The following is a 23528-nucleotide window of genomic DNA, read 5'->3' as shown; positions in this document are numbered from 1 at the left end:
CAGGGGTGAATGGGACTCCACCCGTGGGGGAACATTCTACCCCACCAGACAACACTTCAACAAGAGAAATTTCAACAGAGGAGCATATCGTGGAGGCTTTCAAGCCCCAGAATCTTCAGGTAAGAGCGCCAGACACATTCCTACTACCCTTGGGGGGTCGTACTCAGTTTTTCTATCACAGTTGGGTTCAACTATCTCAGGATGCTTGGATATTGCAGACAATTCAGGGTTTTCATCTAGAGTTCTTCCAGATCCCTTATCAAGACAAACAGCCCAGACAGCTTTCTTTTTCCCAAATAGAGTGCGCTTTTATAGATTCCGAACTCGAAGAATTGCTGCAGAAACACGAAATAGCGTATTGCGACGAGGGCCCTCGCGGTTTCTGCAGCAATATTTTTCTGGTGCAGAAGAAAGGCAGAGGTTACAGGTTGGTACTCAGTTTAAAAGATTTCAATCACTACATGACTTACAAACATTTCAAGATGGAGGGCATCCATCTGTTAGCGCATCTCCTGAAACAAGGGGACTGGATGGTCTGTCTGGACCTGAAGAACGCCTATCTATCCATTCCTATCTTTCCTCCCCATCGACGGTTCCTGCCATTTCAATGGCGGAACCAGTGGTTCGAATACTTGGTCCTTCCTTTCGGACTCTCCTCAGCACCATGGTGTTTCACCAAGGTGCTGAAGCCAGTGATAGCATATCTCAGGGAACAAGGGGTTTGCATGATAGTATACTTAAACAACATACTTATCATGGCGCAGTCTCCAACCTTGGCAGTTCAGCATTTACGCATGACCATTGCTATGTTACAAAACCTGGGTTTCGTGATCAACGAATCCAAGTCGGTTCTGTGCCCTTCCCAGACAATAGACTTTCTAGGTTTTGTCATAAATTCTCAGACAGCTCAGTTGAGCCTTCCCCGCTCCAAACTTCGGGATGTAAAAAAGGAATTACGCTCCCTTTTGTCCAAACACATGGTCTCATTGAGAGTGATTGCCAGGATAGTGGGCCTGTTGGCATCCTCCATGCAAGCGATATTTCCAGGGCCTCTCCATTATCGAGCCCATCAAAGGTTAAAGATTCAACATCTGCAGAAGGGCCTCTCTTACACAGACCTAGTTCCTCTTTCCCCAGAGGTACAGGAGGAGATCCAGTGGTGGCTTGCCCACGTGGAAGCGTGGAATGGCAGAGCCATTTTCGGCTCTCTACCAGAGGTCGTCATAGAGTCCGACGCCAGCTGCTGGGGCTGGGGGTCTCGTTGCGGAAATATTTCCACAGGAGGGTGTTGGTCCCTACGCGAACTAGACCTCCATATCAATTGTTTAGAACTTCTCGCAGGGTCGTTCGCGATCCAGACTCTTATCACCCAAACGGGTTTCGTGTTGCATCCTCTTGCGGATGGACAACATATCAGCGGTTTGGTATATCAACAAGCTGGGAGGCACAAGGTCCTCCATCCTAATGGAGATAGCGAAGGACTTTTTGGCATTACTGCCTGAGTCACCAGATCTCAGTCATAGCTGAGTATATTCCGGGCCAGTCGAACATAGTGGCAGACTGGAACTCCCGACATCTCAAGGACTACAGCGATTGGCAACTCCAACCCCAGATAGTGCAATGGCTACAGGCGATCTGGGGAACTTGCGAGATCGACCTGTTTGCATCCAGGTTGAATCGTCAAATGACCAAATTCTTCAGCTGGAGACCAGGTCCGTTGGCTCAGGCGACGGATGCCTTCTCTCAGGACTGGTCCCTGACTCTGAATTATGCCTTTCCCCCATTCATATTAATTTCCCGGGTGTTCACGCAGATAATGCGCCAGAAGGCGAAGGTGATCCTTGTGTCTTCCCTGTGGAAGTCGCAGCCTTGGTTCCCAATTCTATTGGAGGCGAGCTGCGATTCTCCCAGAAGGATTCCGGAGTCCTCAAAGATGCTCAATGTTGGCAAATGCCTGGATTTTCGGGAACAAGCTTCAGCTTTTATCAACCAAGAAAAGATATTCTTCAGCCTGGAAAGGTTGGGTTCGTTGGTGCGTGGAACAACAAGTGGATCCCATGGGGACAGACTTACCCTATGTTGTAAATTTTTTGTCAAAGTCGAATAGTTTCCATTCTGCCATTTTGGTGAGTCATTCCCAGATTGAGGGCAAGCCAGTAGGGATGCATCCACTAATATGTAAACTCTTAAAGGTTATTAGAGTAGCGATTCCGCCCAAGCCAAAGTATTCCTCCTTATGGGATGTCTCTCTAGTTCTTTCCTTATTTAATCAATGGCCACATAACAATATGTTAACAAGGAAACCACTTTCATCCAAATTAGCCATGCTGTTCTGCCTATCAGCATGTAGACAGTCCTCTGATGTTAAAGCTCTAGACATTACAGGTAGAGTATTTACTCCTGAAGGAGTTTCTTTTAACATTACTTCCAGAACTAAAACAATGTCTCGAAGTGTAGAATATCATGCTTTTCCTAGTAACACAAAACTCTGTGTAGTTCAATGTCTCAGGGCTTACGAAGAATGTACCAGGCCTATTCGGCCTGATGGTGTGGTGCAATTGTTAATTGCTTTACAAAAACCATACAAACCTGTTACTGCGGCTACTATAACCAGGTGGTTAAAATCTGTTATGCAAGAGGCGAGTATTAATACCCAAGTGTTTGGGGCGCACTCTGTTCATGCCGCCATGGCTTCTAAGACATTTATGTTAGGTTCTACTTTTCGGGACATTATGCATTCTGCTGATTGGTCTTCCGAATCTACCTTTAAACAGTTTTATTTTAAACCGGTGGGGGATATTTCCTCTGGTATTTGATCACTGTTAAACTAGCATAATACAAAGCCTCCGGTGAATAAAAAATTAGCTAGCATTCGCGCCAAGAATTTTCAATTCTATTAGGGACACGGAGGCGAGGATTATCCCACCCGGTTATATTACAGTATTGTAATGTTTACCCACCCATCTGTATTTATATTCTGTCCAAGCAGAAGTTACGGGTTTTTTCTGTCTCTCATTCTTCCAGGTTCTGAGAAGAAGATGGATTAAGTGTAATTCTGGTTAAGAAGACGTTACTTCCCATTTGGATTGGTTCTTCCACGTTGGAGGATATTATTTGGACTTAAATTATGTTTGGTGGACTGTTACTGTTCAAAGCAAAGAAAGAGGAGGATTTCCGGTGATGGTGGCTCGTATGGGGTCTTACAGGATGTGATGTGTTACATGTGCATCATGGGAAATGTAGTTTATTTACACAATGCAAAGTTTTCATTGGCTCCTGTGAGTGGCAATAAATGAAAGAGAAAGCATAATCCTCGCCTCTGTGTCCTTAATAGAATTGAAAATTCTTGGCGCGAATGCTATCTAATTTTTTACTCCTCTTCAGAATTTAATTTCATGAGACAATTTTTCATCTCCTCAGCAAATTCTTTATTGTATGAGAGAATTCAACTATTCATATTTCCATTCAATTCTCAAGGTTATCCAACCCTCCACTCGGTGAACATCTCCGGTGTCTCCAATACTAATTTTAAATTCCGCTTCAACTTCCACTATGAATGAGCCATGTTCGTAGCATCCACTGCAATCCCAGTACCAACTGAATTGTAGATCCTCAGTAACCATCCTCTTAAATCAAAATAGAAACTTAACCTAATTCCCAGACATCACGCTTAGAGCACATCAGCAATAGAGCAAGAAAACTATAATGAAATTGTTCAAAATTTTCTAAGCAACATGGGTTTTATCCCATTGGTTCTGCTTGTTAGTCATGAACTCCAGCCTACATCTCGTATATGATTTGTCATACTTTAGTCAAGTTAGTTGATAGAATCAATTGTTAGCTCATCTTGTCTAGTATCTTTCTTAAATAATATAATATCACCATGTGCCCCAATCAGTTGCATGTTTTACAAAGAATTCAGGTAGGTATCCCTGTTGAAGTTATTTATGCAAATTTTATAAAGGAAGGATAGAAAAAACTATTCTTCTATTTTGCCCTGGATAAATTGGTTTTTGCAAACATTTTAAAAAGTTGCCTCTTATCAGACCTGCTGGTATCACAAGCTACAAAGAATCATGTAACTATTTCTCAACAACTTCTGTGGTTTCATTATACACTGTTTGTAAATTCTTGAAATATCAATAGAGATCCCGTACTAAAGTGCAAGGGCCTTCACAATTTTAGTATTGCAGTGGGTTTCATACTTCTAATGTTATGTAAAATGTTAATTGTAAGATGATCCTATTTTTAATTAGGAGGTCCTTAGTATACACTTGCTTTAAAGATGATTGCCATAAATGTAAGAGCTGTTACAGGGTTACTTTTATTTTCATATACAAAATGTGTATAACCTCAAATCAATAACCTCTGATAATGTACCAAGGTCGGAGACTGTATTGCCCAGGAGCTATGGGAACAGAAACAGGAGGATAGACCACATAGTGCCTTTCATGCCGCTTGATGCCGTAAATAGATATGACAACAATTAAACAAACAGGGGTAACCCTATAACCCAAGGAACCTGGGCTTTATCAACAAAATATGAACAATGGTTCCGAAAGGGGGAAGTAATTATTTATACTTGAAAGAAATCAAATTTCACAAAACACAGCATTAGTAGATCAAAAGAAGGGATCAATCAATATTACACAATGAATAATATTTGCAAAAAACCAAATAATTTATTTTTAGAGATTCATTTGAGTATCAACTCAGTTATCAATTCATTGGAATATGAACGGAACATGAAAAAGGCTGTATATACAAAAATATTGACAAAGAAGCGACGCAGTGACAAAGTGAATAAGGTGACTAAGTGTAGTAGTGAAGATGCAAGTATTTACAATATATATACGTGATAATTAATAAAATACACAAACAATTTTTGCAGAGATTCGCAAAAAACGTCCTCAGCTTAATTATAGAGAAAGGAAAAACCTTGTAAGCCACATGTCCTAATTGTTTTATAGTATATACAAGGAGTTCCAATTGATACGGGACTGTAGAACCGTCAACGTTTCGACCCTATAGTAACCAGTCGTTGTGCATAGTCGTATCGGGTCTTCTTCAGGACATAGGTAGTGTATAACAGCCTAAAATTCAGGAGACAAGACAGATTTTTCCAAATTGCAATTGTTGCCACTCGATTTCAATCCGAAGGCACTGCCAGAATCATAGAGGGTCCTGATTCGTCTTAGTCTGGTTTTTAAGTTTTTCTTTCTTTATACTCTGATTGCAAGGACCTGACTTCAGGGTAGAGATATGGATTATAGTACTGTGGACATCAGGACACAAGTTCAGCTGATGTCTTTCGTATTCATCTTCTAATTAAAGGGAGTCCGTCTGCTGCACAAGTATAAATAATTACTTCCCCCTTTCGGAACCATTGTTCATATTTTGTAAATAGATATTAAGCCCTTTCTGGCCTCGACGGTTGTGATTGACAGATGTGGCCATTGACCAATCTACCCCCTGTTACTACCCAATCTGATTTAACCAACAATCTTGGATCATTGCATATTGGTAATTCTGACTCAATTGAACGACCCAGACCACTAGAGGGGAACTTGATATCAAAATCATCTGTTGAGTGTCCACCTACTCCTTCCTCTATTTTTCGTTCTTTCCCAAATTGCGTACCCGAGCAGGGGGTGGGTGCCGGGTCCTTCACTTTGATCGATTCCAATGGTTCCTCGGATTTTCCAACATCTAAGCATGCTGCTGATGTTGAATGTGTTAAAATTGTCTCGTGGAATGTGGCGGGGCTTAAGAATAAATTGCCCATTCCCGAGAGGGGTGCATTTATTGCCTCATTTGACATCTGTATGCTGCAAGAAACTTGGATGCTCAATGAGAGTGTGGCTCCCGGCTTTGCAACGTATGACATTCTGGCAAGTACGAGTAGTAGGGGCAGGCCCTCGGGCGGGCTGTCCATTTGGGTTGGCACGCATTTAGGTGTGAAGGCACTAGTAATCCCAACTAGCTCTCGGGACGTACAATTTGTTATACTGGACCCAATTAATGGCCCAAATATTGTTTTTTTAAATGTTTACGCAAGGCCAATAAAGCGGGGCCTTGAATCTGAGGCTATTACTGTATTGTTTAACCTTATACAGTCACTCGACTCCTCCACTGTGTTAATTTTGGGTGGGGACTTTAATTGTCATTTTGAGCCCCTTTGGGACCCAAATGTAGGAGACTCAGATGAAGTGGATTTACTATGGAACATCCCAGACTCGCAGACCCCTCTGGTCAAGGTCTGGACTCCCCTTGTCTTGCAACTGCAGTCGCTCTCCTTAGCTGCATCGCTACGAGCATGCAATGGAGGGGTGAAGCCAGATAGACCTGGGAAAGCAACGTGTAATAGATTAAATCATACTTCGATAATCGATTATATTTTTATTGAAGCAAAGCATTGGGATAGGCTTTATGAGTTTGTGGTCATTGAGAGGTCTGACAGTGACCATAATGCCTTAGCCTTGACTCTCAAACCGGGGAGTTTCGGACTTAAAAATCCTGCCCCGGATGAGAATCAAGGCACTGACCCATTGATAATCACAAACTGCAGAAGGAGGGTCAAGTGGCCAGAATTCCAAATGTCCAACAGTAAACTTGCGGAACTCTATGAGATCATTATACCATTTATCGTAGAGATGGGGAGAGTTGGCCCTTTGGGCAACCCAAGTGATATTCATGGCCGCTTGGTTGCTGCTCTAAAGGATATCTTGTACCCAGTAAAGAGGGTAGTTCAGCTCCGGAATGTAACAGTTGGGTGGTTTAACACGACTTGTCGAACGGCCAAAAAGGCTCTGTTGCTGGTTTTAAAAACCAACAACAGAGAAGCCATTAGGGTGAATCGGTCTCTGTATAAAAAGGCAATCAGCGATGCGAAGAAGGAAAGGGAGGCCGCAGTGTGGGAGGAGTTGGGCTTTGCCCTTAGTTGCAACAATGCTAAATCATTTTGGTCTATCGTAGCAGCTGGACTCAGTGGGCAATCCCACGCTCCTGCCCCCAATATTGCCTTCTCAATTTGGGAAAATCGCTTTCGTGATTTATACGGTATGTGCGATTATGATGGCCCGTCTGTTGGTACTCCTGAACTTCCGCCACTTCCTGCACGCTGTGCTCCATCTGAACTTTTTACCCTGGTTGAGGTACAAACAGCGATAGGAAAAATGCTCCCTAATAAGGCTCCCGGCCTTGATAAATTGCCTGGGGACCTGTTTAGGGCACATCCAAAGATATGGGCTCCCTATCTGGTTGTTCTATTCAATCATATCTTGCAGGGGGATGATGTACCCCCCACCTGGTTAGGAGCAGAAATCGTGCCCATTCTAAAAAAGGGCTGTCCGTTAACTCCCTCTAACTATAGACCCATTAGTCTTATTGATACCTCGCAAAAACTAATGGGGAGGGTTCTTTTAGACAGGGTCCTGGGGTGGTTTGAGGAGAATGGGATTCTGTCTACATTCCAGGCAGGTTTCAGGGCTGGTACCTCCACTCTAGATCAGATTTTTCGCCTGCAGGTCTTGCACTGGAAAACAGCTATGGTGGAGGGTGGCAGCCTCTACCTTGTGTTTGTGGTCCTGCGGGCTGCTTTTGATCTAGTTCCACGAGTTAAATTGTGGCAGGTCCTAGCAGATTAGGGTCTTCCGCCCTATTTACTGGCCGTCTTATCTAGGCTCCATGAAAATAATTTTGCCCAGGTAAGGTGTGGCAAATATGGTGACCTTACTGACCGATTTCCTGTCCAAAAAGGTGTCCGCCAAGGGTGTGTGTTGGCTCCCACACTATTCAGCCTTTATATTAATGGTCTTGTGGACCATCTGAATTGTGTGGTAAACAATGATGCTCCGAAACTGGTTACAGGTCGAGTGCCTGCTCTGATGTTTGCAGACGACACTTTGTTGCTGTCTAGAACATCATCGGACATTCAAAATACACTCAATGGTTTTGTGAAGTTCTGCGAGTTAAGGGAATTGGAAATCAATTTGGGGAAAACTAAATTTATGATTTTCAACCCCCCGAAGCGGGTGCGCCCAAATCCAGTTTTATTTGGTATTCCTCTTGAAAGGGTTAAAACCTTTGTTTATCTGGGCGTTACCTTAACTGAGATTTTTTTTTTTTTTTATAAAAACCTTTATTTATATCAGTCTGGAACACAGCTATTCAGCCGACATCCCGGAGGTTCGGCAGCCAAGTAAGGACAACACATGGAAGTGTCCATAGCTCTGGTGCAGGAAAAGACAAAGGTTCCTTTTTTTAGAACAACCTAAAATAAATAACACAAGCAAGGCAGTGTACCCAATAAACACGTGCAAGTTCCCGGTGGGAGGGCAGCCCCATTCTCAAACACAGAACAAAACCACCGATCGGGCGGATGAGGGAGAAGCAGAGGCACTAGCAATCTAACGTAATATCCTCATAGTAATCCCAAGTTGGAAGTAAGGCTAGGGGGAAAGGTGCTCCTCCAACGGTCCAGTGGCCGGGGGCAGACATATATCCCCCCTATACTGGTTCCATCGCCCCCATATCTTATGCCATTTCTTAGGCCGCCCCCGGGCACAGTACGCCGTCTTCTCCCTAAACATGCTCCAGTCCATATTTTCCATCCATGCTTCCACAGCGGGAGGTCTCTGAGAGCCCCACAGTCGCGCAATATCACGCTTCGCCACCATATTTCCCAGGGTCACCCATTGAGTCTGCGCAGCATCATAGTCAGTAGGACCCCAGACATTCAAAAGACAGCGCCGTGCCTCTGGCAACAGTGCAAAGCCCGTGACCTCCTGCATCACTACATGAATTCGCTTCCAGAACTCCGCAATCACACCACATTCCCATATGATATGTAAGAAGGTGCCCACCATCCCGCAGCCCCTCTTACACAAACCATCCTCGGAGAAACCCATATGAATCAGTCGGGGGCCCGTGACATAGACTCTATGAAGTATCTTAAGCTGCACTAGCCTTAGCCGTGCCGGGATCGCGACCTCCTTAGGAGAGGAAATGGCATACTGCCAGTCCTCATCATCCAGTTCACGCACCCCGAGGAGGAGGTCGGTCCGGACGTTAACAAGCTTCTTATAGATTAAGGAGATTGTACTCTCCGGCATATGGCCATCCAGAATCCGATCCTCCAAAGGAGAGGACTCGGGCACAGCCTCCCCCTCGACGAGGACGGACCGCAGAGCGTGGCGCACCTGTGCGTACCGGAAATATTCCGTAGCCTCCAGATCGTACTCCGTCCGTAGCTCATCAAACGATTTCACTCGTCCCTTAACAAGAAGATCCCCCACTCTGGAAATCCCAATCAGATCCCATTTCTCAAACCCCTTCGTGTGCCAAAGTTTCCCCAACACATCGGAATCAAACAACGGAGTGGGGCGGGTAAGCCTATCCTTCCAACCCAGCGAGTTCGTAACAGCCTTCCACACGTGTACCGCTGTCTTGGTCGGGCCCGTGAGGGACCCATCCATCGACCTGGAGTAGAGTGCTCTAAAGTAATTACCCCTGCGCAGCAACCATCGGTCCATAGCAAAGCCGGGGCACAGCGCCGGTCCGTAGACGCCGTGGTTGATAGCACTTAACTGGGTGGCCCAGTAGTATCGCCTGATGTCAGGAAGCGCGATACCCCCATCGTACCACGGAAGGGTCAGTTTTGCGATAGCTATACGCGGTCGGCCCTCCCACAGCAGCGAGCGCTGGAGGCTCTCAACCTCCCGAAAATAGCTGGCAGGGACCAGCTCCAGAGTATTCTGCAGGGCATAAAGAAAGCGGGGAAGAGACATCATTTTGAACAGCGCGGCCCGGCCCAGGAGGGAAAGCGGCAGCCGCCGCCAACCCGCCACATCCCGCCGCAAGCGCGTCAATGGAGGGAGCAGGTTTCTCTCATACCGAACAATCGGATCGGCGGAGATATAGATCCCTAGATACAAAAAGCCATCCCGGGCGATCTGGATCGAACAATTCCGCGGGAGAACAGGGACGTCTCCATACAGGGCATACAGGTACGACTTACCCCAGTTAATGGTGAGACCCGAGTTCCTACCAAAAGAGGCCAAAACGTCACAGACTACTATGAGAGACTTCCTAGGGGAGGTGAGGTATAGCAAAATGTCGTCGGCATAAAGAGAGATGCGGTCTTCATGATCTGGTGACCATCGGATCCCCCTTATGTCCGGGTGCCATCTTATCCATGCCGCCAGCGGTTCAAGGGCAAGAGCAAACAACAACGGCGACAGGGGACAACCCTGCCTGGTGCCCCTCCCCAGCTCGAACGGACAGGACGCCCTACCATTGACCGCGACTTTGGCCAAGGGTCCTTCATAGAGTAATCTCACCCAGCCAACAAAGCCAGGCCCAAAGCCGAATTTTGCAAGTGCCGCCCACAGATATGCCCACTCTACCGTGTCAAAGGCCATCGTGGCGTCGAGTGCAGCCACAACGGTCGACTCCTGCAGCGTCCCCGTCCGCGCGAGCACGCCGTGGATGCGCCTAAGGTTCAACGCAGTGTTACGATGCGGGATGAAACCGGATTGGTCCGGGTGAATCAGGTCCCCAATCACCCTAATCAAGCCAGCCTAATTGGCCAGTATTTTAGCAAGGATTTTCGGCTCGGCATTAAGTAGCGAAATCGGCCTATAGGAGCTGCATTTATTTCTGGGCTTGCCGTCTTTGTGTATGACCACAATTGTCGCCAGACGTTGGTCAAAGGGAAGGCATCCCATTTCTCGTGCCTCCACAAACATAGCTCGCAGATGCGGAGCAATCTTGTCCGGACGGAGTTTATAGAACTCAATTGGTAGACCGTTCGGGCCCGAGGCCTTGCCCGGGCGCAGTGAACGGATAGCACCCGCGACTTCGTCAGCTGTGATGTCACCATCCAAATCGTCCCTGTCTATATCAGAGAGGGAAGGCAGAGCCAGATCGCGCTGAAGCTCACACGAGTCCTCAACCGGCCTGTCCGATACCGAGGTGTAGACCGTACGGAAATAATCCGCGAAGCACTGAACTATGCCATCCGGCTCAGTAACACTAACGCCACCCTCTGTAACAAGTTCTGGCACAACACGATTAGCCCGCTCTTTTTTATCCAGCCACGCTATTAATTTCCCGGCCTTGTCCCCAACATCGTACAGTCGCCCCTGCTGCTCCCTACTCAGGGCTTTGGCCGCGTCCGTCACCAGGGCCTTATACTCCGACTGCTTAAGGCTCAATTTGTGCAGCGTTGTTGCCAGAACTTCCCCCTCCAAGGCCAACTCTAGAGCCGCTATCTCCGCCTCGAGCTGTACGACCTCCGCATCCCTCCGACGCTTGGCCGCCGTTATCAAGGAAAGGGCCTCTCCCCTCAGCACAGTTTTGAACGCTTCCCACAAGGACACCGCAGACGCGACCGAGCCTAGGTTTTCCTGGAAGTAGCGATCGACCGCCTTCAGTACAGCGCTACGAGTCCTAGGGTCACGGAGATACCAGGGGTTGATCGGGGCCACCCTACCCCCCATCTCTCGACCAACATCCATACAGATCCACACCGGCGAATGGTCCGAAATACCCCTAGCCATGTGCCTAGCCTCAGACACAAAGGAGGCGTGTGCAGCCAAAGTAAGTACATGATCAATTCTGGAGAGACTGGCGTGCGCCCCTGAGTGAAAGGTGTATTGTCGCTGAGTGGGATGCAGCAGTCTCCAACAGTCAACCAGACCAAGAGTATCCACGAAATCCGTAAGCCATTTCTGCGCCCCCCCAGTGCTCCTAGGTGGGTGTCTATCAAGCAATCCGGAGCCAACCGCATTAAAATCTCCACCCACCACCAACATCCCTTCTGGAAGATCCAGCAGAGCCCTCCCCAGGTCCTCAAACGTGGAGGGCTGCAGCCCAGGAGGGACATACACAGAGACCAGGACCAGCGTCCTGCCCTCCCACCTCCCCGCCACAGCCGCAAATCGCCCCCTTTCATCAACAGTGGTGGAATCAACCTCAAACGGCAGTGAGGCCCTGACAAGTATTCCAGCCCCTCTGGAGCCCGAGGAGAACCCCGAGTGCGCGACAAATTTATAGCCCTTCCTGTTGAGCGCGTAGCACATGTTGCCTATCAAGTGCGTCTCTTGCAGTAGAACTATATCAGGGGAACATCGCTTCAAGAATTGCAGAACGATCCCTCGCTTAATGCGATCCCCTAAGCCATTAACATTCCAACTGAGTACCTTTAAGCCCCTACCCCCCATCCCGAAATGTAAGGAGACCGCCACCCCCCGAAGAACCGCACTTGAGCTACAGAAGCTTGCATCACTACGCCTTGCAAAACAAAAACCAACAACAACCATCCCAACAGTCCCAGTCCACCCCCCACCCTGCACCCCTGCGTAAGCTTGAAAAGCCCCCCCAACTTGCAGTGTGCCTGTCGCCCTATTCTAAGACTAATCTACAAAAAGAAACCCAGAGGAGGAGAAAGCTCCCTTCATACCCCCGCCACCCCCCGGGTTACTACACTCCCGGAGAAACCAAAAACTGCGAGTCACTGTCCGGGGCAAAGTCAAAATAATCTTGCACCAGAGTCCTCATTCCTGATCCACACCACCACCTTCTGCTCCACCAGCATGCTCCCCGCCGGCCCGTCGCTGGGGCAATGTGTCCAGCCATTCTCCAGCCATGTCCGGTGAATCAAAAAAGAAAGTCCGCTCTTCATACACCACGCGCAGTCTGGCCGGGAAGAGCATGGCGTACTTCAAGTCCATCCCTCTAAGCCTTCTCTTAACCGCCAGGAAGCTCTGCCTCTGCTTCTGCACCGCCTGAGTAAAGTCGGGGTAAAAGTTCACAGTGGTGTTCTGGAAGGCCGTCGGGCCGGACACTCTTGATGCTTGTAGAATGGGGTCCCGGTCCCTGAAATTAAAGATCCTTGCGACAATCGGTCTCGGAGGGGCCCCCACCTTGGGCCTCCCACCAGGCACTCTGTGGGCCCGTTCAACAGTAAAGAACTTACTGAGGCCTTTGGGCGCCAGATGGTTAACCACCAAGTCCTCCACGAACAGGTCCACAGACTGTTCCTCCGAGTTTTCCGGGACCCCAATAATGTGCACGTTATTGCGCCGAGCCCGGCCTTCAAAGTCCTCCAACCGTCGGGCAAAGAGGTCGTTCGCGGACCTCAAATTGCGGACTTCCAGCTGCAGGCCGGAGACATCACCCAGGAGGCCAGAAGTTTTAAGGTCCAGGGATTGAACCCGTTCATTGGTTTTCCCCAGGTCTGCCCGAATCAAGTTAACGTCGATCGAGATGGTGTCAACTTTGTGTGCCAAGGTCTCGAATTGCCGCCCGATAGAGGCCTGCATTCCCTCGATGGCACCCATAACGTCCTGGAGGGTTGGTTCCGTAGCGGGGGGTAGACCGTCCTTCAGGGCTTCCAGTGGCCGACCCGAGCCGCCCGGCGACTCCTTCTGATGGGCATAACGGTCCATGTTGGTTTGGGTGTACCCTCCCCGCCTGGTGCTCTTGGGCTTCTGTTTTTCGGCTTCCGATTTGGTTGACATTGTGATCTGCAGCCGAGAGCAATACCCTTGCCCATCCAGAGAAGACAGTGCGACAAATGGCCGGCGCGGCGCACTCTCAAGCCAGGGCGCGATGAAATCAGGAAAGTGAAAGTGAAAGTGATGACACCGTCCTTCCGATGGCTCGCCCCACACTCAGCCGCTGTTGTTCAATTAGTGTTCGGGCACCGTGCCAGCGCAAGCCCCGGGCATCTTCCGGGGAGCAGGCCGCGACCTTCCGTGTGGCACAACTTCGGCGTCCGGTGGGCGATTTCAGTCCGGACAGCGACAATCACCTCAGCAACGGTTCGCCTTCAATATTCCAGGTGTGAAAGACAGGATTCGTCACAGGATATTTGCCGGAGGGAGCGCGGGTCTCAGGAGCTCCGGGCTCACGCGGCCATCTTGGTCACGCGCTTGGCTCCTCCTCCCTTAACTGAGAATTTTAATTGGAATGCGCAGATCGCTAAGTCGACACTCAAGCTCGCACAGCTGGTGGGGGGTTTAAGTAAAGTCTTTAGAAAATCAACCTACAAACCAGTGTCCCCTGCTTTGGAGATTTACTGTCGGAAGGATAGAGTGGCTGCAACTTTTGGGGCTGAACTTTGGGGACATAAGCAGATAGGGACCCTCATAAAGGCTGAGCAGTCCTTTTTGAGAACTCTTGTAGGGCTCCCTTCTAGCACACCTTTGATCCCCCTCAGATTTGATCTTGGCTTAGTCCCAATAGAGGAGATCATAAGTGCCAGACCAATTTTGTATTGGAAGAGGTTATGGTCAGTCCCTGAACTGGCCTCATATAGAGCAGAATTTGCTGATATTTGGCCTGCTCTTAAATTTAAAAAGATCCCTTGGCTCCAGCACATCAATGCAGCTAGTACCCGTCTAGGACTGCCGGAATTGTGGGCAACCCTGGAAACTTATTGGTCCAGGCTCTAAAAGAAAGAACTTCTTTTCCTGATATGTACACAGAATTCTTTATTATTTTCGAGTTCTACAGCGGTGGGTAGGTTAACTTCAGAGTTCCTCATAGTTAAACAAGACCCAAAATTTGAGGAATTTATGGACCAAATTGAACCTCCGCTTGCTCGAAAACTATACATTCAGTTAAGATATGGCACCCTACCGGTTAGGTCCTTCACATGCAAGTGGCTGACGCAGAACCAGGAAATCTGTCCTGCATGCAATTATAAAACGTAGACTGTTGTCCATGTGTTGTTCTTCTGTCCTGCCTACTATGTAATCAGAAAACGGTGGTTGATTCCCATTTGCAGGAACTTGGGATTTCGTTACTTTATGCAGGCTTGTAGGTCTCTAATCTATGATACCCATCCCCCTATTGTCTTCGCAGTATCTCGTTATCTACACAGTATGTGGCATAGGAGACGATCTTTTTTAACCCCTTCAGCGCGGCGCAGATTACCGCGCCGTGCTGAAGGTTCGTTGCGCGGGCGGGGCCGTGACGGAGCGGTTCCGTCATACGCACAGCGCGACCGATGCGCATGACGGAACCGCTCCGTCATGCGTATCGAAAGGGTTAAACTAATCTTTGTACCTATTTCTCTTTCACTGATAACTTGTAGTTTAATTATTTTTTTATTTTTTTATCTTTTATGCTTATTTATTGTCTTTTTGTAATTGATGATGTACTTTTGTGTACTTTTATGGTCTTATGACCGAAATAAAGTTATCACTGACTGACACTATATATATATATATGGCATTTCTATAATGCAAACCTAGGCAGAAGGCAGCAGAGGTGTGCACGGTCATAGAAAAGCTTAAAGTCAACTGGCGGTAGGAGAGCCCCTGGTTTGTGGATGGTTTATACATTGTACTGTATTGCTCATTAAAGACGCTCCTCTTCAACTTCTTCCTAAATTGGATCAGCATTGCGGTGGTCCTGATGGATATGTTATGTTTTTCTAGGTCTTGGGTGCATAAATATTAAAAGTCTGAAGCTGCTGACGTTGAAATGCTGATATTTTTATGGTTTTTTTTTTTACCGAAATAAACTTATGATGCTCATTCAATTATTAAAGTTATATGGCTAGTCTGTGTTCAGCAAATGGCCAAATACTTCCTGTCTTTACCCTGTCTGCATCTTCTGCACTGCCTTTCCTCTTTGAAGATCATTATACTTAATTGATAGGTGCAGACTTGCTATTGAGGCTTGATTAATTCAGTAGGTCTGCATGAGGCTCTCCCCACTTATGAATTGGCATTTTTGCAGTTTTCTCAGAATGCTTCTGTTGATTTTATCTACCACTTGGAAAAATGTGATCATGTGTCTCGGGTATGAATAGATCTTCACTGGTTGGCGGTGGAGCAGTGAGTTTACTTTAAATTTCTTATCTGGCACATAAAACTCTTTACACTCCTGAACACTGTAGCACCTCTTCCTGCTTTTCTCCCTATGTTCTGACACACGCTCTTTGCTCCAAGTGCATGTTTCGCTGCGGGTCCCTAGCATTAAACTTGCTAGTGAGATTGCACCCTAAATTCTGGAGTGGGCTGCCACTGAGGCTTGGAAAAATCAAGTCTAACAGTCCCGTTAGAAGAGTTCTGAAAACTTGGCTATTTGGGTAGCCTTTTGCTTAATGTGTTTTGCTTTAGATATTTCCTTCCACTTAATCTATTTGCTCCATAGTCCCATATGTAGGAAACAATCAAATCAAATCAACCAAAATATGTACAAAGGCAGCCATGGAGAGGTTTTGGAATGCCACTAATGTTCAAGGTTGTCACTTAGTTGATTGATTTGCTGTATGCACCAAGTGTTGGTGGGTAAGTTTGATTGGAAATTGAGGACTGTTTAGTATGTTTTATAAATTTTTTAACTGGCCGATTGACTTCAGAGATGTGCTTTTTGATTTCTTATCATTATGAGAATGTAACACAAATAAGGTAATCAGCATTTCTTAATTTAACATTTGTAATTGAACCCCAGAAGGCAATATTAAACAAAAGTATTCCTTGTTTTAATCATCACAAGATGTTTATCACATTCTTGATTTAAACTTGATTATTGTAGACCAACTTATCAGTTAAACTTTTTATAAATACATTTGTTCAAGTTATTTCTGTATTCCCATTTACGTCTTCAAAACACTTCTAGACCTGTCTGATCTGCGCCTGTATGATTCACATATAAGGGTTCTTTAAAATTGACTATAATTTTTATATGACAATCCTTAAAAGTCGAGAGTTTAATTTCGATTTTTTTTAATGATTGATCTCACCACTAGCAGGGAAAATATAAGCCTGTTACATGCATGGAATAAACCAAAAGGCTACTACAGTTTCCTAAAAGAGACTGTAATCCTTAATTCTTTGGCTTAAAAACTAGCTATGTCAGACCTATAAATGTTTACATGAGGACAAATTCATGCCATATCGAGCCAGTCACCTTTTTGGCACTAGGGGCAAGTGGGAAGAGCATCAGCACCCATATTGTGGAGAAAATCTGGCTAAAGAAAGGATCCACTTGGAGTGAAAGTGCATGCACCTAAAGTTGGCTCCTTTAATTAATTAAATTGATTGGTAATATTAATTTTATGTATAAAGGGTATGCATTTCCTAGTGAGGTACGAGTGTCTATGTAGGTCTATGACTGTTCCTCAGGGTTCGCTGGGAGCGTGACTTTGCAGGAAAAAATGCTCTCACACACCTAGATAGGTGTCGTGCTTCATCATTGGGCGTTTGCTCTACGGTGGGCCGGTGCTGCAATGCCTAACAGGCACCCTCAATGGGGTGTCTTCACCAGAGAACCTTTCGCACCCCGTTTGGTGAAGTGTGGGTGCGGGGGGCTAGTAAGGAGATTGGTGTTTAAGTGTAAGAAGTGTAGAGTTAAAAATTGGATGAGAGGTATTTCTCAGGAAACACTTTAATGAACAAGCTCTCTTACATATATTAAAATATGTGATGCTATGTATTAGAATTTAGTTATCTTGGATAGCGATAGGTCAACATGTTTCCAGCTTTCATGTAGCCATAATAATGATCTAGTAGCTATTCTTCAGGACTGATATTTACCTAATCTACTTTGTGATTGGAGTTTTAATGTATAAGTTCATGGATTTGCTCCCAATCACATGTACAGTAAAAGAAAAGAATAGTTAGTAAAAAAAAAATAATTGAAAAGAATAGTTAGTAATACTGTTAGCGCAGCACCCGCTATCTCTTATGAAGTTTTTATGTTAAAAATACTGGGTCAGTAAAAGTATCCATAATGGGCCCACTATTCGTGGTTGGGAGTGTTTGTCTAGGTATCAATATTGAATGCTTTTGCTTGCTTTTGTCCTGCATACATTTCTTCTCATACTTTGATTCATGTGTGCTATAAATACCCCTTCATTTGCAAATAGCTGTGGGATCTAAGTTAATGTCAGAGCATCACTAACTTCCCCTGCTGCAGGACCCGAACAACCTAAGTAGCAAAATTCAGATCTTCAGCATGCCCCTGAAAATCTAACTGTAGTTGCATATTAAAGCATAACTTTCCCTTTAATCACTATTTGACTTCCTAGAATATTTCAAAACCAAAATGAATACTATTTTGAAAAGCAAATGTTGTACTGAAATTTTTGTTATGTTTTCCCCACTTCTGTATGGAATAATATCCGCAAAACAGTACATAATGTAAAGTGTTACTTAAGGATCTACAGCATTGTTCATTAAATCTGTATAGGGACTCTTCTCTGGTCGTGGAATATTAATTTGGCTTTACAGCTTTTAATATTTATGTTGATGGTACTTATTTCTGCATGATATACAAGCAATGCTTCCCACTCGCTACTCTTGATGCTCTAGATGTCAATTCCCCCACCTATCCTGATAACCTTCTGTCTCCTTCCTCCTCAGTGCCATATCTACTGTGTTCTATCCCATATTCATAATAGTGTTTATACATTTTCTAGAAATAAATCATTCAAATGACTGATATTTTACCACTAATGATGCCAAATGAAATACATGGTTTTACTTTTTTTACCTCCATTTGATTTATGATAATGTTTAATTTGAAATGTTTAGCTAAGCTATGAATCATGGATACGTTTTGATCAATGAATCAAGTATAGATGTTTTTGTAATTGTGGTGCTATCCTTGCATTGTCAGAAATGGCAAATATTATGTATTTACAAATATTGATTTTAATCTGCAGGATTGTGAGCACCCAGCTGCCTCCTCCACTCACTGCAAAAGTCTTGTTTCAAAGAGATACACATATGGAAAAGGCAAGTATTTTTGTAGAATAGAATTTTTGAATTTGTGTAAGAAGTTTGTTTGATGATAATGTTGGAACCATTCTGTATCCAACTTGAATTTTTTCATGGAAGAATTTCATGGTATATTTTGGGAGTGTACCGGTGCAATCGTATATTACAGGTTAGGAGTAAAACATTTAGCAATCTGGGTTTAAGACAAAAAATAATTACTGTGATTTCTTTGAGATATAATTAAATTAGATGTATTTCATTCATGTGCTCACTTTCTCGAGTGTATTAGGCATTGGATTGTATTAGGCACTCATCACCCCTTCAGCAGGAGTTGATCCCCACCCACAAACGAATCAGCAACTGAATTTGTAACTCTGAGTACTTGGTCATATCTTAATTTGCCCCGTTGCATTCCTTTTTATGTTTTTTCAAGTTAGACTGCATTAACGAGAGGGAGAAACAACCAGATATATTTGAGACTTGCGAACTGCTACCCACCACCCTGCTAGGTCAGCTGTGGTTTTTGCTCCCTCATGAGGATTGTTGAAATGAATTCTGGCAACCAACCTCCACAAAGGATTGAAGGCCGTCGCTGATTGGATGAAGAACAGTCGCCTGACACTTAACTCAGACAAGACAGAGGTCCTCATCCTCGGCTCCACCCCCTCCGCCAGGGACGACTCGTGGTGGCCAGCCGCTCTGGGAGCCGCACCGACACCCACCGACCACGCATGCAACCTGGGATTCATCCTGGACTCAGCGCTCTCAATGACCCAGCAAGTCAACGCCGTCTCCTCCTCCTGCTTCAACACCCTCTGCATGCTTCACAAGATCTACAGATGGATCCCCACCAGAACCAGAAGAACGGTCACCCAAGCCCTCGTCAGCAGCAGACTGGACTACGGCAACGCCATCTACGCAGGGACCACGGCCAACCAAACTCCAGAAAAGACTTCCACGCATACAGAACCCCTCCACACGCCTCATCCGTGATATCCCCCGCCACACCCACATCACTGCCCACCTGAAAGACCTGCACTGGCTCCCAGTCAACAAGAGGATCACCTTCAAGCTCCTCACCCATGCTCACAAAGCACTCCACAATGCTGGACCAGCATACCTCAACAAATGTCTCACCTTCTACACCCCGAATCGCCAGCTTCGCTCCGCCGACCTCACTCTCGCCACCGTCCCACGTGTACACAGACCCACCACCGGCGGCAGATCCTTTTCCTACCTCACCGCCAAGACATGGAACACCCTCCCCACCCATCTGCGACAGACCCAGGACCTGCTGATCTGCAGGAGACTTCTCAAGACCTGGCTGTTCGAGCAGTAGCTACACCCCCCTTCCACCCCCCTCCCCCACCCCCCAACGGTCTTACAGGTGATTAGTGTGCTCTACAAATGATTGATTGGCAACACCAGCTGCCACCTTTCTCCACAGTATGTCATGAAATATCAGAATATATGCCTTGTATATAGTCAAAGACTTCCTGAATGCCCAGTGAATAAATTCCAGGCTTCTAGTCATGCACTTTTGAATTTTATTCATATTTTGCATTTGTTCCTTAATTCCCCTATTTGGATGACCAAACACAAGTCTCCTCCTATCATGCTTTATTTACTCTGGTCATATATTGTCTTGATAAACTATTTTCTTAGATGGGTGTCCTTCCTTCACTGCAAGAATCTCACCATAGTAGTTTGTTTCAAATGCCGACACTGCCTGGTGTATACTTACATCACTTTTTTACGTTTACTTGGTGAACAGTAGACTGGGGATCTCTGTATTAGTAACATTTTTCAACCTTACCTAATGGTCTCCTAAAAGTGGCCGCTTTTCTAAAATGTTTTGTTGTTCATCATCTTTGCTGGCACTTGTTTACTTATGATCTCTGTGAGCGTTGTGCATCTATCCCCACAGAGATATAGTGAAAACTCTTTGTTTCCATTATTTTTTTAATGACTATTTACTACTTATGTCAATTTTTTAAACATATGAAAGCATAGTGTCAGATACTTCGATCAGGTTATATTTACACTTAGACTCAAACTATCCTTTTTTGCTTTTTGTGGACTCGGAAATTGATAAAGCTGATGAATGCTTAGATACGGTGGGCACCTCACCCCAGCACCCACATGCTTCAATCCTTTGATCAGTGGGTCACTCAAGTAAAAGCCTCAGCCTCGTTCAGCATTGAGGACAATACAAGCACACAAAGTTCGGCAGAGTCTTTCCAGTCTTAAGTGTGAGTGGTACACTTGGGTAGGGTCCGGATGGTTATGACTAGATGCCGCATCTTCTTTTCTGAAGCCTGATTTTTAAGCATAGAGGGACATCGGGATAGGATAGATGGCTCTTCAGGCACAGCTGAGTCTGTTACACAGATAAAGAGTACACATGCTCTACCTATGGACATGAACTACAACAACACAATACATTTTTCAAAACATTGGTGTCCTTTTTTAATCTGAAAGTTTAAACTTTCATATTAAAACTTATAGTCGTCTACACAAATATGAAGAGTGAACCCTGCAAAAGTGTTAGATAAACAGTTGGGAGATTATCTGTCTTTTAATTTCCCATTTTGATATGCCATAAAGCAGTTGTCTCCAACCACTCGATCGCGAGCTACCAGTAGCTCCCAGACACCCTCAGAGTAGCTGACAGCCTATAGTTGATTGATAAATAAGCACATGGTCACATTTTTCTTTTAACGTTAAGGGAAGGCTTTGTTTACTTTACATTTTCCTCAGGCTGCAGAAAACAGAGCCTGATAATGAGCAGTGCTCAGTGAGCTATAAGGGCCAGGCTTGGTCACAGAGGTGAAGAGCGTAAGTATTTAACTCTTAAATAAAAGTCCTTTTCGACCCAATATTGGAGTGAGAACAAAATTGTTTCTGAATGCTTTTAAATGGGAGAAAATTTAAATGAAAAGTTACGTTAATGATTAACTATTCATTTTAATTTTCTCCCATTTCTAAGTGTCGCATTTACTAGCAGCAGGCCTTTCGCTCCCAGTGGCCAGTAGATACTGCCATATTTCTACCTGAAAAATAGTTATTTTTAAATGTGAGAAATTTGAAGCAAAGAAAACAATTTTTATGACACATTAAGTCTTAATGTCTTTCTCCACTTTCAATTAAGCCAATTACGTCTTAATGTTTTATGAAGCATGTTTCTTCACTTAAAATTCCTCCAATTTAAACAAGTATATTTTTCTTTTATAAATATGGCTCCATGTCTACAGGCCGCTTGGAACAAGATGCCTGGTGTTTCTGTGATACTTTGAATGGGGGTTGGGGTGAATTTAAACTGAGTCTTATGGAATCAATATAACAAAGTTAACCCTTTTCTCGACACAGTGCCATATTTTTAAGTGTAAAATACAGGCATTATTTTAAGGGGGGAAATTTTAAGTGCAGAAAAATGTTCCATAATCCGAACATTTTTGCTTAACATTTTTCTGCATGTTAAATTTCTCGCATTTAAAAAAAGAATGGTTTTATGTTTTTCTTATACATGTAACGGTGCCACATATGGTGATCTGTACTGTGCCACAAGTACATATGACACAGTCTCTGTCACCCGCTGACCTATATCCCATTTATACACACAAATGTTCATACATCCCCCAAAGACAACACGCTCACTGACACGCATGGCAGCCCTGTCATAGTGCCCCTCGTCATATTACTTTGTTCAAACTTTAGTATCTGGCGCTATGGACATTATGCATAAAGTCAATTAAGCTTGGCGTGGGGGCGTCGGGTAACAATGTGAAAGTGCCTAGCCTTCAGTAGGTATCGATGAGTTTCACTGATCAGAAGTAGCCCTCACTACAGAAAATGTTGGAGATCCCTAATTAAAGTCTACAATACAAGATCAGTTTAACCCTTTATCCTAGTCATACTCTGAATTGTCATCAATGGGTTATTCGAAACACCTATGTTGGATTTTAATTCTCAGTTATGAAACACTTGTGTATTAGATTTGCTAAGTAATATTTTCTCACTGGACAAGGGTTTTGAAATATGATAGTGACCAGGAAATTGTGAACTGAGTTGGCCTTCTAGTACACACCTTCTGAAGTTCCCAGGCAGTCCGAATTGACGTCTTACTTTATTTGCCCATGGAGTGCAGTGGTTAGAAAAGTGAGGAAAGTGATTACTTGAGTCCTTCTGTCAACTGCCTGGCTGAACTTTCTCAATCAGTTTTCTCCTAGGCAGGAACTCAAAACCATCTTTTTCCTCTCGAAGACTATTGGGTTCTGCCTTAACTTGCAAACCATATTAGTTGTCAGAACGTTCTATTTTAGTACCCCTTTCTAAGATATACAATGTTTTTTTTCCCCTCCAATCTTTTTATGGGATTTTCAGAAAACCTACAGTAAATAGAGGCAATGAGCTACCTAACTTCCAGAGTAGTGCAGTGGAGGTCTGTGGAGCTGCAGCTGGAACGTGTATATGGCTGTGCAAATCTGGCACACCTGGCAGCCACCCTAAACCCGTATAAGCAATCACCACAACAATTGTAGAGAATTGTAGAAGAAGAAAAAGAAAGAACAAGAACAAAAAGAAGGGGGGCTGAGAAAGAGGGAGGGAGGGAAGATGACACTATGTAGTCAGGCTTCTAGAATACTGCTGACATGTTTCCGTCTTTGTGATTAAGTGAGAGGAGGGTTTTCGGAGGCCTGTCAGGAATGGAATGGAAGGGGAGGAAATAGGTGGGTGGGGCCTGTATCTGCACTAGATATTTAACCAAAGGCTTGTGGAGGTGACAAA

General features: G+C 45.0%; 1 protein-coding gene across 3 annotated transcripts in view; it reads left to right on the top strand.

The window, feature by feature from the left end:
- HPS4 (HPS4 biogenesis of lysosomal organelles complex 3 subunit 2) overlaps positions 1 to 23528 on the top strand; it is a 431024-nt gene that overhangs the window by 146906 nt on the left and 260590 nt on the right. For all 3 annotated transcript variants that reach the window (XM_085635656.1, XM_085635655.1, XM_085635658.1), the window contains exon 8: positions 18686 to 18758. In XM_085635656.1, the coding sequence (XP_085491782.1) occupies positions 18686 to 18758 (73 nt within the window). The remainder of the gene's footprint in view (positions 1 to 18685; positions 18759 to 23528) is intronic.

This window comes from Triturus cristatus, chromosome 11 (assembly GCF_964204655.1).
Source record: "Triturus cristatus chromosome 11, aTriCri1.1, whole genome shotgun sequence".
Taxonomy (NCBI): domain Eukaryota; kingdom Metazoa; phylum Chordata; class Amphibia; order Caudata; family Salamandridae; genus Triturus; species Triturus cristatus.
This window is presented reverse-complemented; position numbering and strand designations above follow the sequence as displayed.